We start from the raw sequence: 12,223 nt of genomic DNA on the forward strand, positions 1-12,223 counted from the left end.
AAACTCAGAGAAGGATGCAGTTAACTTACCATGCAGCCTTTGCTGGGGACCTCCAAAGTGACCTGGAAAGGGTACTTCTCAGTGTGTGTTTCTGCACAGAGTGTTACTGAACTGACTCAAAATAAAAGACAAAGTAAATGATGGCTCTCAGGCTTAAACAAGCTTCCTCATCAGGTGCAAATGGATAGAAAAGGTTTTCTTCCATTTGCACCTGATGAGGCGGCATGTTTCTCCCCCAAAAGCTGGTGTCAGCTACCCTGTGTTTCTTTCCCTTAGATCAATTCAGCATCCTTTGGATCAATGTTCTCCACTAGTGAGTTATTGCTTTTTATTTTTAAATTGAAACTTTAAATCTAGTGGCAAATATTTTGTCATCTGAGACATACCAAGTGCACAGACCTAAACCTGTAAGCTTCTAAATGAGAATGGCTGTTTAAATCAGGGGTTTCTAGTTCCTAGAAAGGAGGAGAAAATATAACACTTGAAACTTTTGCTGAGATTAAATAGGAGACAACAGTACAGTGCAGAGGAAGAATTTCTATTCTTGGCTACACCCTTAAGGCAACAGGGGAAGTGTAATGGCTGCAATGACAGTTAATGAGCAGATATACAATATTAATTGTGGTAAGTGTAACACAGAACAGTCTATCTACGTTTATTTTCTCAGCAGCAGGAGCTTAGATATTTTTGACTAACACCTCTGTCTGAACTGGCTGCGTCACTTTTGTTTACCTCTACGTGTGCATATACACAAACAACACTACTGCTTTCTAGAGTCCGTGTTCTGCACATCTGGGCCATTTTCACCTCTACGGGCAGCTGGCTCACCTACGTGGCTCTGCCTTAAGCACTGCAAACATTTAGATTATTCTCCTTTTCCCGCTGCTGGAGGGGCTGACCCAGTTGTACTCAGCCTGGACCAGCACGAAGCTGTTCTCCCGGATCTTGCGGAAGTGCATCATCTCCCCGTTCTCTCTGACGGTGACAACGTCGCTGCCTGGCTCGCTGAAGGACACCTCCGTCCGCTTGTGGCAGTACTGGGTGTAGAGGCAGCGCAGGCCAGCTGCCAGAGCCAGGCCCAGGATGGCTGTGCAGACGAGGAGGATGCCAAGCTGGGCTGCTATGAGACGGGTCCCTCTATGAGAGCCTTCTCCCTTGCCAGGAACAGCAGATTCAGGAGCTGGTCTGGTCACCCACGGCAGTGTATTCCCACCTGCTTCCTCACTGACCTTCTCCTCCTCCTCCTTGCCCACGGAGCCTACCTCCTCCAGTGGCAGTGACGGCTTGCTTTCTGCCATCCGCCTCGAAGCCAATGACAAATTGCTGGTAGTGTCTGCATCGCCAAACCAGGCTGTTGTCACAGCGGCTTCACCCAGGTGATGGCGCATCTGTAGGGCAGACCACGAAGCTGTTGCCTGCAGGGAGGTTTTCAAGGTGGTCCCGTTCTCAGTGCTTGCCTTTGAAAGCAAAAACATGACAAAATATCCAGTGAGGGAACGGAAAGGAGGCAGATTAGATTCTCATCCACTACCAACTCTATTGTATTGTTCAGCTCTGCTTCTGATTCAAGCATCCCCTGGCCTTGGAAAAACTCTTGTTTCATCCCCTGTGTTACTCAGTGGTGTTTAGGAAACAAGCTAGATTCAGAACTGCTCTTTCTGTATCAAATAGTCACAAGAGGTGAGGCACTGGCGGTTGATCTTGCAGGGGCAAGGTAAGCGTGTTGAATGGGCAGAGATGAAGGGCACAGGCAGAGAGGAAGGTCACTGCTTTGCATAAGTAAAGGTCTACAGCTCCCATTGTTGATGTAGTGGTATTTTTCACAGGCATTGTTATCAGAAAAATCACTTAATAAACAATTCCTGCCTTTAGTGATGCCACAGTCATGCTCAAAGGACAGGTGTGATCTTCCCAGCCGAGCTTTGTGCTTGGGGTCACAGTGGGCCCCCCGTAATTCAGCGTTGCCCTTCTGAGATTGTGGATCAGGCCATGGAGCTGAGCGGCCTTGAGAAGGCTTGAGATGGCTCTTGGCATCAGCAATTTGGGGGCAGTCCCATAAAAGCTGCGAACTCTCCCCAAGGCCTGTCCTGGTTTCTCAGTCTGCACAGCCAGTTTGAAATCTGCTGCCCTTCAGCACTGTTTAACCGCGCGTTATAGAGCTCCTTGCTCCGGTGCATTTCTAGGGGCTCTGCTTGGTGCCAGGCACCTTATTTCATCAGTCACAAAATGACAGCCACCCCATGCCAGGTCTGCAGTCCAGGCTTTGCTGCAAATATCATCCAAGACTAACTGTGAAACGATCTTGCAATTTAGGAGGCCCCCACAGAATTTTTCCATTCCCACTGCGCACCTGAGGCCCAATCTAAAACCTGTGAAATGTACTGGAGTCTTTTCTTTGGCTCCACTGAGATTTGGATCTGGCCCTTAGTAGCTGGCTACTCTCCAGCCTGTCCAGCCTGGCAGGCTTTTTCACACATCCATTAATTACACTGGAGAAAAATCTCACCCTCTCCCATCACTGGTGATTTCTAAAGCTTGCTGGGAAGGCCGTGTGACAGGAGCACAAAGCTGAAGTAGGAACCCTGGCAAGCTGTGAACCAAAGGGGGGTGGGGGTGGTGTCAGAGCATCCTTTGTGGAAGAGACAATTTCTGAAGAAAGGAAGGTGCTAGTAAAACAGGTAGTAAATAAAAGAATTTCAATGGTTGAACTCCAAGCTGTAGGGTAGCTGATGGGCAAAGTTAATATTGCGTGTGTATGGTTTGCTAGACCTCATAATGTCAGCTCACGTAGGGATATAGCGCAGGACTTGGGACTTTGCTGTAGGAAATGGAATTTCCTTGCATGTCCTTGCCCTGTCTCACCGTTTTTCTTCTTTCTCTTTGTACTGCTTCTCTCCTTTCAGTATTTTTATTTCATTATGCTCTTCTGGTCTTACATTGCACAGTAACTTCCTTTCCATTGGTTACCGTCTTCTGCCATTTCTTCACTTCTCTCCATAGCACTGCCAGATGTCTGTCTCTGCTCACTTACCCACATGCTCTTCCCAGCTCACGCCTCCCTCTCTCAGTGCAGCCCCACCACTCCCCCATGTCTGCTGTCATTTTGCACCTGTCTGGCCATCTCCTGAGGTCACCCCTTCCTGAAAGGTGCCCTCACCTGCTTGTCCCCTCTGACATCTCCAGCTCTCCCAGCTGTCTCAGGTGCACAGCAGAAAACAGAAGGACTGTGCTGGGCCCCAGCAGTCACCCTGCAGTGACAGGTGGGACATTGTCCCTGCAAGAGGAGCAGTGCAGGTCCCAGGAGTACCATACAAACTCTGTATGTTTAAGTTTTATACACAGAGCAGGCCCGCAGTGACACCACAAGGAGGTGACTACTTCAAAAGGCAGAAGAAAAAGGGCAGAAAGAGAGGCTAAATGCTACTAGGGAAATAGAGTCATTTTGGAGGGCACTCTGAGACTTAGTGTGCTATTAGGAAATAACATTTTGGCTTGGTGGAAAACAAGGAAACAGGCTTTAAAGTTTCTACCACCCTTAGGAGACTGAGGAGAATGTTGGTTTGTTGTGTGCACAGAGTGGTGTGGAACTGCCCTCTGAAAGCATCCTCAGCTTTTACCAGAATGGATGAAATCTTTGACCTCCAGTGAATGTAACGGGCACCTCTGGAAAGGAATATCTCAGCCTTCCACTGGAATAAAATGCACATATCCAGCAGCCTGTAGTCATGGTCATGGTTACATATGGAAAAGTTATCTCACATTGTTTTCACAGTAGGACTCAGAAATCCAGGCATCAGGCTCGAAAGGAAACAAAACAACGACAACAAAAAAAGAAGACAGGGATAAAAAACAATTCCAAGTTAAGGTTAAAGAAATAAAACCTAACAGTCTCAAAGTAGTTTTAGTCACTCTGGAGACCTATGCAGGCTGCTTGGTCCTGTGAAGTAGCAGAGAGGTTTTATCCTCATCTTCTCTTAGAACTTTCACCAGCTTCCAACAATTTCTGCCATTGCAGAGGACATCCTCCCCATGCCCAATGCTTACCTGCCCATCTTCTTTACACATCAAACACGGGTATGGTTTGGTAGTGCTGGCAGTGCTTTGTGGTCTAAAATATTGAAACAGGAAAGACATGGTTAATATACAGTATCTCTTTCTTCAGATCACATTAGAAGAACCCCTGGGGCCTACAGTATGCACAATTTGTAAAGAGTGCCACTTGTTGGAGCAACCTCGTGATACACACAGTCAACGCACACCATACAGGGTCATATTTTTAGTAACGTCTGATCATTTAGTCCTACCCTCCTCATTTACTCATTTACATCCACTGTATAAAACTTTGCATGAAAGGTCATATGGCCCGAACCCTTTAAGACGTCTGAGTAGACACCCTCAAGGCAAAATTTCATAATTGCCTGAAATCCTTTCTTCCTTTTCCCTGGAGGTAGAGAAATAGCTCTGCTAAGTTCACCATTTATTTGAACATTTGCACACACTTTTAGAAAAATATTTCAGCAATCAATTGTGGTCAATAGCTTTTACCACGTTTTTCAGTCACCCGGTTACGCAGCTCTGCTGGGCTAATCAGCAGAAGGCCTGTTCTCTGACTGCTCTCAGTTATCTCACTGCTACTGTCTGGCGTGTGCCATCTCCAAAAGATTATTTTTGGAAAGTTCAGCAAGCAAACCCCTTCTCACATCCCCTCTGCAGTCACAGATGCCTTGCTCCATGGACCCTCATCCACACGCAGTGAAACCAGCATTGATTTCCTTCCCCATGACTGCTGGGGAAGCGGCTGGTCCCACTGCCTAGTTATCGCATCGGGTGTCCGTGCAGTACCCGTCAGAGGGGCTCTGGCTGGAGGCGTAGTCCTGGAAGAGGAGGCTTTGCAGAGCGCTGGCCATGCCCGGCTCTTGGAAGGTGAGCGATGGCTCCAGCCCTGGCCCGCTGGAGTTGCTGCTCCCTCCGCTCCTGCTGGATGCGCCCAGCAAAGTCTGGGACAGCGTTGGCTCGGCAGTGGGCGATGTATCTGGGTGTGCACCAAAACCTGGCCCCGGTGCTGGTGTTGGGGTGAGGCCGGCCGGGCTGGCAGGAGCTGGGCTGGTGTGCTGGGGAGAGCTGGGCGCAGCAGCAGGAGAGCTGGAGCCTTGCAAGAAAGACATGGAGACAGAGCAAAAAGCAGAAGAGGTGCAGAAGTCGACTTTCTTTGCTTTGTTTATTTCAAATCCCACTTGGTGCTAGCATTTACTAGTAAGGATCATAGCAGTGACTTTTATTTTAAGTCACTTAATTTAGATAGGAACCCAGATGGAGAGTAAAGCAGCAAAGCCCACTGCCTAAAAGGCATTCAAGTAAAATAATTAAAACTCAGTCTTGATGCCATGCCAAAAAGGCTGAGAAACACATCTGATTGTAGTTTAAGTAAATTCTTTGAGTATTTTACTGATCAGAGGCTGCGTAAATACAAATAACTACATGCCTGAAGGCTAGTAGTCACATTTAGAGATGTTATTTAGGCAGTATTGCTAACTACATTTGCTTGTCTTTAGGAGATGGGATTTTAGGCAAAGTATGTTTAGTTTTTTCAGTAGCATTTTAGCTTTTAAATCATTGGATCTGGCATCTCTCTCTATCTTGTTGCTACCTTTCTTGGGACCGTCTCTGTTACCTTGGATGCCAACTTGTACCCTCACTTCAGGAAGTTCTTCATGGCCATTGCTGATCTCGCTGGCAGCTAGAAAAGTTAAATGGCCCTCTGTAGCTTGTTTATCACACTTGTCTTCAATGGTTGCAAGAAATAAGCTGTAAAAATGCTCTGCAAAACACGTACCTTTGCTTGCTGTGCCAGTTACACGTGGGTCAGCAGGTTCCTGCAAGGATGCAGATGTCAGGGGGCCGGCCTTCTTGGTGCCAGCAGACGTGGTGTTCAGCCCTTGTTGAGCCACAACAGCAGATTCAATCCTTGCCCAGTAAACAAAGTATGACTGGACCACAGAGATGCTGTTAAAAGATAATGATGAAGGAATTTACTCACTCCATACCATTAATAAAAGATCCAAATACTTAGCTAATCACAAGGAGTGCTTTAATCTAAAGGCAGCACAAAAATATTTTAAAGGATTAGCCCATCACACATTTTATATTACAAATAAAAGATAGCAGGTCCCAAGTGAAAGATACTGGTTGAAGGATCACTCATAATTAAGGTCAATCAAAAAATGTGTGGGAACAGAAATGGAAGAGAAAAAAAAAGCCATTATATTAGCTGCGTTGGTAGGAGTACATTTGGAGAAGTTTGCATAGCTCTACATATAATCTTCCGTAGGCAGGGAAACAACAGAGGTATTTACTAATTAAAACAAGTCAGTGTAACTTGTACAAACAGCAGAATAGGTAGAAAAAAACACAGGCGCTCTCTCTTCTCAGCCCTTCAATATTTGCGGCTGCCTCACGCTCTGCTTTTTGTCAGGTGCCAAAGCTGCGCTTGGACAGCCTTTAGCTATTCGTCCCCAGAGCCTTATTCAAGCTGGATCTTTTTGGAGAATTTCAACCCGGATTGCTCAGCTGCTTCTGAAAACTAGACGGGGGGAAACAGCCCTGCTTTTCCTAGGCTGACTGATTCCTGTGAGAGGTTTTTAAGTGCAGCGAGGAGTTTTCTCAGATGCCATGACACAAGTTTTGAAACACAGATTTACGGTGTGGCTGGGGTCACCCTTGCAGGATGTGCCTTTTGCTGTCTGCCTTAAATCTGCCCAAATTTTACTGATTTATAAATAATTTTTGGGGGGATCTGAGAGCAGAAGCAACAGCAGACACGGGAGATGGGGCGAGAGCAGGGGAGAAGGGAACAGCTGGAGGTTTCTGCTGGAGACATGGCATGCGTGTGGGGGCACAGCCTGGCCTCAGCAGGGAGAGGCTCTGAGCGGTCAGCTTGGAGGGGCAACAGCCAGAGGGTGCAGGAAGAATTGCAGTGGGTGGCTAGGTTTAGCCATTGATGCATTTGGGTTATTTTTATCTGCTTTCTTTTTTTTTTTTTTCATGTTTTTAATAGTATTTCCCAATCTGAAGCAGTGGGCAAAATGGAAATGCTGAGCAGAAATAGTTTTGTTTAAATGAATTTGTGTTGAATCACAATTAGATGCACAAGCCGTGGCACTCACCAGGAAGCTTATGTTTTGGGGAGCAGCCAGGGATCTGGCCCAGCAGCTTCTGAGCAATTTTGTGAAGTCAAAACATAACAATTTATTCTAAAATGAAAAATCACTGTTCTCTCTCTAAGACAGCCAGTTAGAAAAAATTGAACTTCATTCCAGACCAAAACCAAAATACTTGGACTTTGGTGCAGAACAGCAATGTCAAATTTTGACCCTGTGCTCCCTAACTAATCCTACTGGGAATAATTCTGTTTACATTTAACATAAAAAAGCAAACACACACACACACAAAATAATAAATAAATTTAAAAAAAAATCAACACAGCAATGATATATGACATTGTCCTGTAGGCAGGGAAGTCCTATGGGCTGTGTTATTTAGAAAGGCAGGCAGAGTGATCACAGTTCTCTCCTTATGCCTTAATATTTCTATTTCCTTAGTGCTTAGGCTGTCATCTCCCAGTGCATTTATTCTGAGAAAATAGTGGCCATGTAAATAAAAAGGAGCACTACCCAGCAGATACAAATGGAGATTTATACACCAGCTGGGGCACTGTTGCATCATTTGATAAGTATTTAGCTATATGGGGTTCAAAAGACATCAAACCACCACGCTGGACAAGTACAATGGAAAAATACAGCCAAGTCCTTGAAAACTGAAAAATGAGAAAACCTGAAACTGCGCAGACACTAGTTCTGGTTAGGAGCCAACATGTTCTTACAAAAATTTGATGTCTCCAATGGGTTGGTCTGGTGCCTTCCATACGAAGGACAGGTTTCTCTTCAGGGACTTGTCCGAGTGGGTGACAGTATCACCATCTTCAAAACACGTCAGCAGCTTGGAACCAGGAGGAATGAAGACAAATGTGCCAGCAATTTCGTCGTTAGACACTTTGCGAGCTTGAAGCAAAAAGCCCATGAAATCCCGGCTGCTCCTCACCGTCACTGCAAGACAAGACATGGGACATGAAGGGATCTGTCTTGCAGTTCTCAGATTATTTTTTTTAAATGGAATTTCCATTGGCACTGTGAAATCAAAAGAAAGCCATCGAAAAGAAACCAACATCCTACAATATTTGTCCTTACAATCTGTGTTGGATGTGCTAGATTCAGGGGGCCAGACTTTACCCTTAACTTTGCCGTGTGACCTTGCACAGGCAATTTGCTCGAGTCTTTTTCCCCCTTGATTATATCACTAACCATGCTGCGTTAGGCAGTGTGCAGCCATTTTTAAGGAGCGAGGTTTGGGTCTGTGCCTATGCAGAAGATTGTTCGCTGCCCTCAGAGGAGTATTATTTTGGATGGGAATGAACAGGCAGGTGGCCAGGCTGGAGGACAGAACCTCGCAGTTCTGTCTGCCTCCTGCTTGGGTGCAGCACTGCTCGGGGTGGGTCATGCTGCCCAACCGTCCCTGAGAGTCAAGGCAGTCACCTTACCCCCTTCATGGCCTGAAGAGAGCCCATCCCTTGCCGGGGATGGTTCATCCTGTCTCTGTGCAGGCGTGAGAGGCAGAGAAGGTGGCTGGCCCTCTGGAGGTGCCTCTCACGTGCCAGTGCGTGTGATGGGTTCCTGTGTGGTTGAGACGCAGCTGAGACAAATCCCACCCAAAGCATCCGAACCTACCAGCTTGCTCTGGCAACCACTTGGTCTGCGACATGGTGAAAATCTGGAGCCAGGCACCACCTGAGGAAGCTATAGGCAAAGTGCTGCAAACAGAATCTAGCTGTAAATACATTCAGTTCCCAGTGATGAGACACACAGCATAGCGCACCTGGAGCAGTGCCACGTGGAAGTTCTCTTCCCATCCCTCACAAAGATTAATGTCATCGCTTGCGATTAGTTAGCATGTGTTTTTTAGATGCATGAAAGTTTCTTAAATAATTGCTCTTCTGAGTCAGGCGCACAGACCAGAAAGCTCAGTACACAGGGTTTTGAGTCACAAATGGATATAATTTGAAAGTCCGTGAAACTGCCACCAGCTAGAATTAATAACCACTTTACTTTTTTTTTTTTTTCCCATGACTGGAAAGATCTGGCTAAGATATGAAATCAGCAGTTGTTCCTCACCTGGAACCTTGTCTCCTGGGAAGTAGAAGGACATGTTGGTGTGGATGGTAATGTAGTTGTTCCTGGGGCTGTGCAGCTGAGCTCTCAGGTGCTTGGGCATCATGTCAGCACAGGCGGAAAGACCGGCGCCATGCGAGAAGGCAGCCGTGTAGGAAACCAGGCAGAGGGTTGTGCACACCCAGCCAGCGATCACCAGGTGGACTTTCCTCCCGTCCTCCATGCTGCATCGGGAAGACAGCAGGCAGGTTCACTTCAGAGCAGTGCCTTCTGGCAGCTGCAGTCTGTACGCGTGTCCGTCACCTTTGAATTAGCTGAGCAGCCTTTCCCACAGCCTTTAAATGAAGAGGAATAAACGATCTCTGTAGCACAGGGAGCCTCTCTGGGAATCCGCAGAATTTCACATTTTGAAGTAGATTGTTGGGGCTGGGAGGGAAGAGACCCCACTAGAGGATGCTTTTCTTGTGAAGCATCTGTGGAGTGAATAGCTGGGAGAGATTTGCTCCAGAACTGTGGGTCATATTTAGCAGGAGGAGAAGACTGTGCGGATATGCTCATGAGTCAGCTCAGCACCCTCTACCTCTTCTGAACTCTAGAAGTTCAATATTTTGCATGCCTTGCTTTTCGTGTCACTCAGATTTGGTGGCTGGCACAGAACATATTTCCAGATTAGAAAGAGTATTTTATTCCCATTTTTCAGACTGCACTTTTGAAAGTGAAGATGAAGAGTGAGAGCACCACGCTTACTGTGAGTGGTATCGTGTGTCATAAAGCAGGTAGCCCTGCTTTTAATGTAACTCTTTCTAACATCTTTTCAACATGCAGCTTTTCTTGGCGTAGATTTCGTTACACTCAGTCAACAAATTAGATGCAAATGCATCAAAAGGAATCAGAGACCGAGGCGGTCTAGCCTGCACCTCCATTTACATCACTTCTGAAACTCACCAGCTGACACTTAAAAAAAATCACATGATGAAGCTGGGCACAGATGGATGCAGTTTAACCTTCTACAGCCGAGCATCATCACGTTCCCATCAGTTATGTTCCAGAAGATGTTCTGGGATTCACAGGAGCCTTTGCCAAACACCCCAGCCCCTGTGCTAGAGGCAGGATGCTGTTATGCTCTTAGTGCCAGCCTCCCCTCCAGATACACCTAAATCTCCCTTGCTGGGTGAGATTTCTCTCAGGAGCTCATGCAAGTACCTCTGGGCAGCAGCTCTGCTCCTTGGGAGGTCCCCAGGCTGCATTTTCCCCCTTCCCATCCTACCCGCATTGCCTCCTGCGCCCTTCACCACACACTCACGGGCAGCGGGGACGTCACCTCCAGGGCCCTGGACACCTGGTTTTGGGTCCAGGTTTGGGTCCAGGTCCGGATCCGTGCTGTCTCCGCGCACTTACCTCAGGACAAACGCACCTCCCCGCTCACTGCCGCCGCGTCCCTCAGCCTGCCGGCGACGCATCCCGTCAGGGAAGTTCTTCGCTTTCTCCTCTAATGGGAAGTGCAGCAGCTGTTACTGCTGACACCCGCTGCCTACGGGAACGCGCTGGCAGTGCCCAAATCCAGCCTTAATCACATTAGTTTTCCCCTTTGTATCCCACCCCCACCCCCCCTTTTTTTAAACAAAAAAATCTCCAAGCTTCTGTGGTGAAAACAAAGGCAAATAGCAAGGGAGCGGGGGGGGGGGGGGGGGGGGGGGGGGGCAGCAGCAAGCCATGGGGTGTGAGTGGGACACCCTGGGACCCCTCTGGGTGGAGCAGGGTGCCAGCTTCTCCAAGTACGCTCCCCTCGTCCTCAGGTTCCTGGTGAGACCAGGGATTACCCCGCTCAAATCAAAAAGCTTGAAAGTGGGCTTTGTTGTGGCTGTGCTGTGCGCAGATTTGCATAAACAGTTTGTCTGTGTGCCAGTACGAAATCGACACGGCCATAAAAGCATCGCTGTTGCCTGTCATTGCCCTGCCTGTGATCAGCTTTGCCATACTTGAGGAGGCTGCATGGTGGGTGATGGCAAAGTGGCTCTGGCCATACCGACGTCCCCTCATTGATTAACCTGGTCCTTGGTCACCCCTGGGCCCTGCCTGAGCTGTGCCAGTGCCCAGCCATGGTGCTGGTCCTGGCCCTTGATTTCCCGGCTCAGTTTTGGGTCTTCCTAGTCTCTTCAGGGTGCTGTGGTGTCCTGGACTCGTGGCCACCATCGCCAGGTTGGTGCAGGTGCTGCTGGAGGCCCCTGATGGCACCGGCAGCCCTGTTTGGAAATCCCAATCCAAATCCTCATCACCCCAGAGCCCCCATTAGAAGGGGCTGAGCATAGTGCCGGCATGTTGCAGCCTCAGGCAGGCAGGGATGAAGGTACTGACCACCTCAGCGGCCATTTTCTCTTCAGGAGGCAGCATCAGGTGCCCACAGTGCCACAGGGCCCGGGCCTGGCCTTGTGGCAGGGCAACGCAGACAGCTGTGGCACTTATGGTTGTAGGGGTGAATGAAGAGGGTTTGGTATCCTCGAGTCCTCCTCCGCTGACAAATGTGTTCTTGCAGGTGCTTCGGCCATGGCAGACACCACGACACCCTGCCCTGGGCAGTGAGTGGAGGTGGTCAATACATGCCTTAGCATGAAGCTGCTGTATGGTGCTGGGGAGACGTGACTGGTGACAGCCCAGCTTTCATCTGCTTGACTGGTTTGAAAGTGTGGAACTGATGGTACTAGCTTCTCAGCTGAGATCTGTACGTGAAAAAGGCTTTATATCCACTGATTTTCAGGATATAATGTAAGGCTTATAGTTTTCTGTCTTTTTGTCAGCAGAAGCAGAAAGTCTTAGCTGTAGTAGTTGAAGGGGAGGGACAGTTTGTTTTATTGCTTCTATTTCAGTTTGCAGTTGCCCATACTTTATATATTAAAAAAAAAAAAAGTGCATTTAAGTAATGCTGTAATAGTGCCTAATCCTTTCTTGAAACGAGGAAGGCTCTTCTGGCTATTCCTTACTAACTTATTCCCAAGTTAAACAAT

The 12,223-nt window shown here is 47.7% G+C and overlaps 1 protein-coding gene across 1 annotated transcript; it reads right to left on the reverse strand.

Moving 5' to 3' along the window:
* Positions 1 to 648: 648 nt before the first annotated feature.
* On the reverse strand, positions 649 to 10,681 carry REELD1 (reeler domain containing 1). Its single transcript, XM_050710382.1, has 8 exons — positions 10,620 to 10,681; positions 9,225 to 9,445; positions 7,880 to 8,102; positions 5,834 to 6,003; positions 5,672 to 5,737; positions 4,843 to 5,032; positions 4,045 to 4,108; positions 649 to 1,457 (listed from the first exon to the last, which is right to left on the reverse strand). The coding sequence occupies exons 1-8, from the start codon at positions 10,679 to 10,681 to the stop codon at positions 861 to 863; spliced, it is 1,593 nt and encodes a 530-aa protein (XP_050566339.1). The 3' UTR covers positions 649 to 860.
* Between the last annotated feature and the right edge of the window lie 1,542 nt (positions 10,682 to 12,223).

Source organism: Cygnus atratus, chromosome 4 (genome assembly GCF_013377495.2).
Source record: "Cygnus atratus isolate AKBS03 ecotype Queensland, Australia chromosome 4, CAtr_DNAZoo_HiC_assembly, whole genome shotgun sequence".
Classification (NCBI taxonomy): Eukaryota; Metazoa; Chordata; class Aves; order Anseriformes; family Anatidae; genus Cygnus; species Cygnus atratus.

What these genes read in the sequence shown, in the direction of transcription:
- REELD1 (XM_050710382.1), bottom strand. Translation starts at nt 10,681, where the DNA reads ATGCGTCGCCGGCAGGCTGAGGGACGCGGCGGCAGTGAGCGGGGAGGT. An exon ending in CCCAGGAGACAAGGTTCCAG is followed by an intron (nt 8,103 to 9,224) that starts GTGAGGAACAAC and finishes CTTGTCTTGCAG; the next exon opens with TGACGGTGAGGAGCAGCCGG. An exon ending in ATTGGAGACATCAAATTTTT is followed by an intron (nt 6,004 to 7,879) that starts GTAAGAACATGT and finishes ATCTTTTAACAG; the next exon opens with CATCTCTGTGGTCCAGTCAT.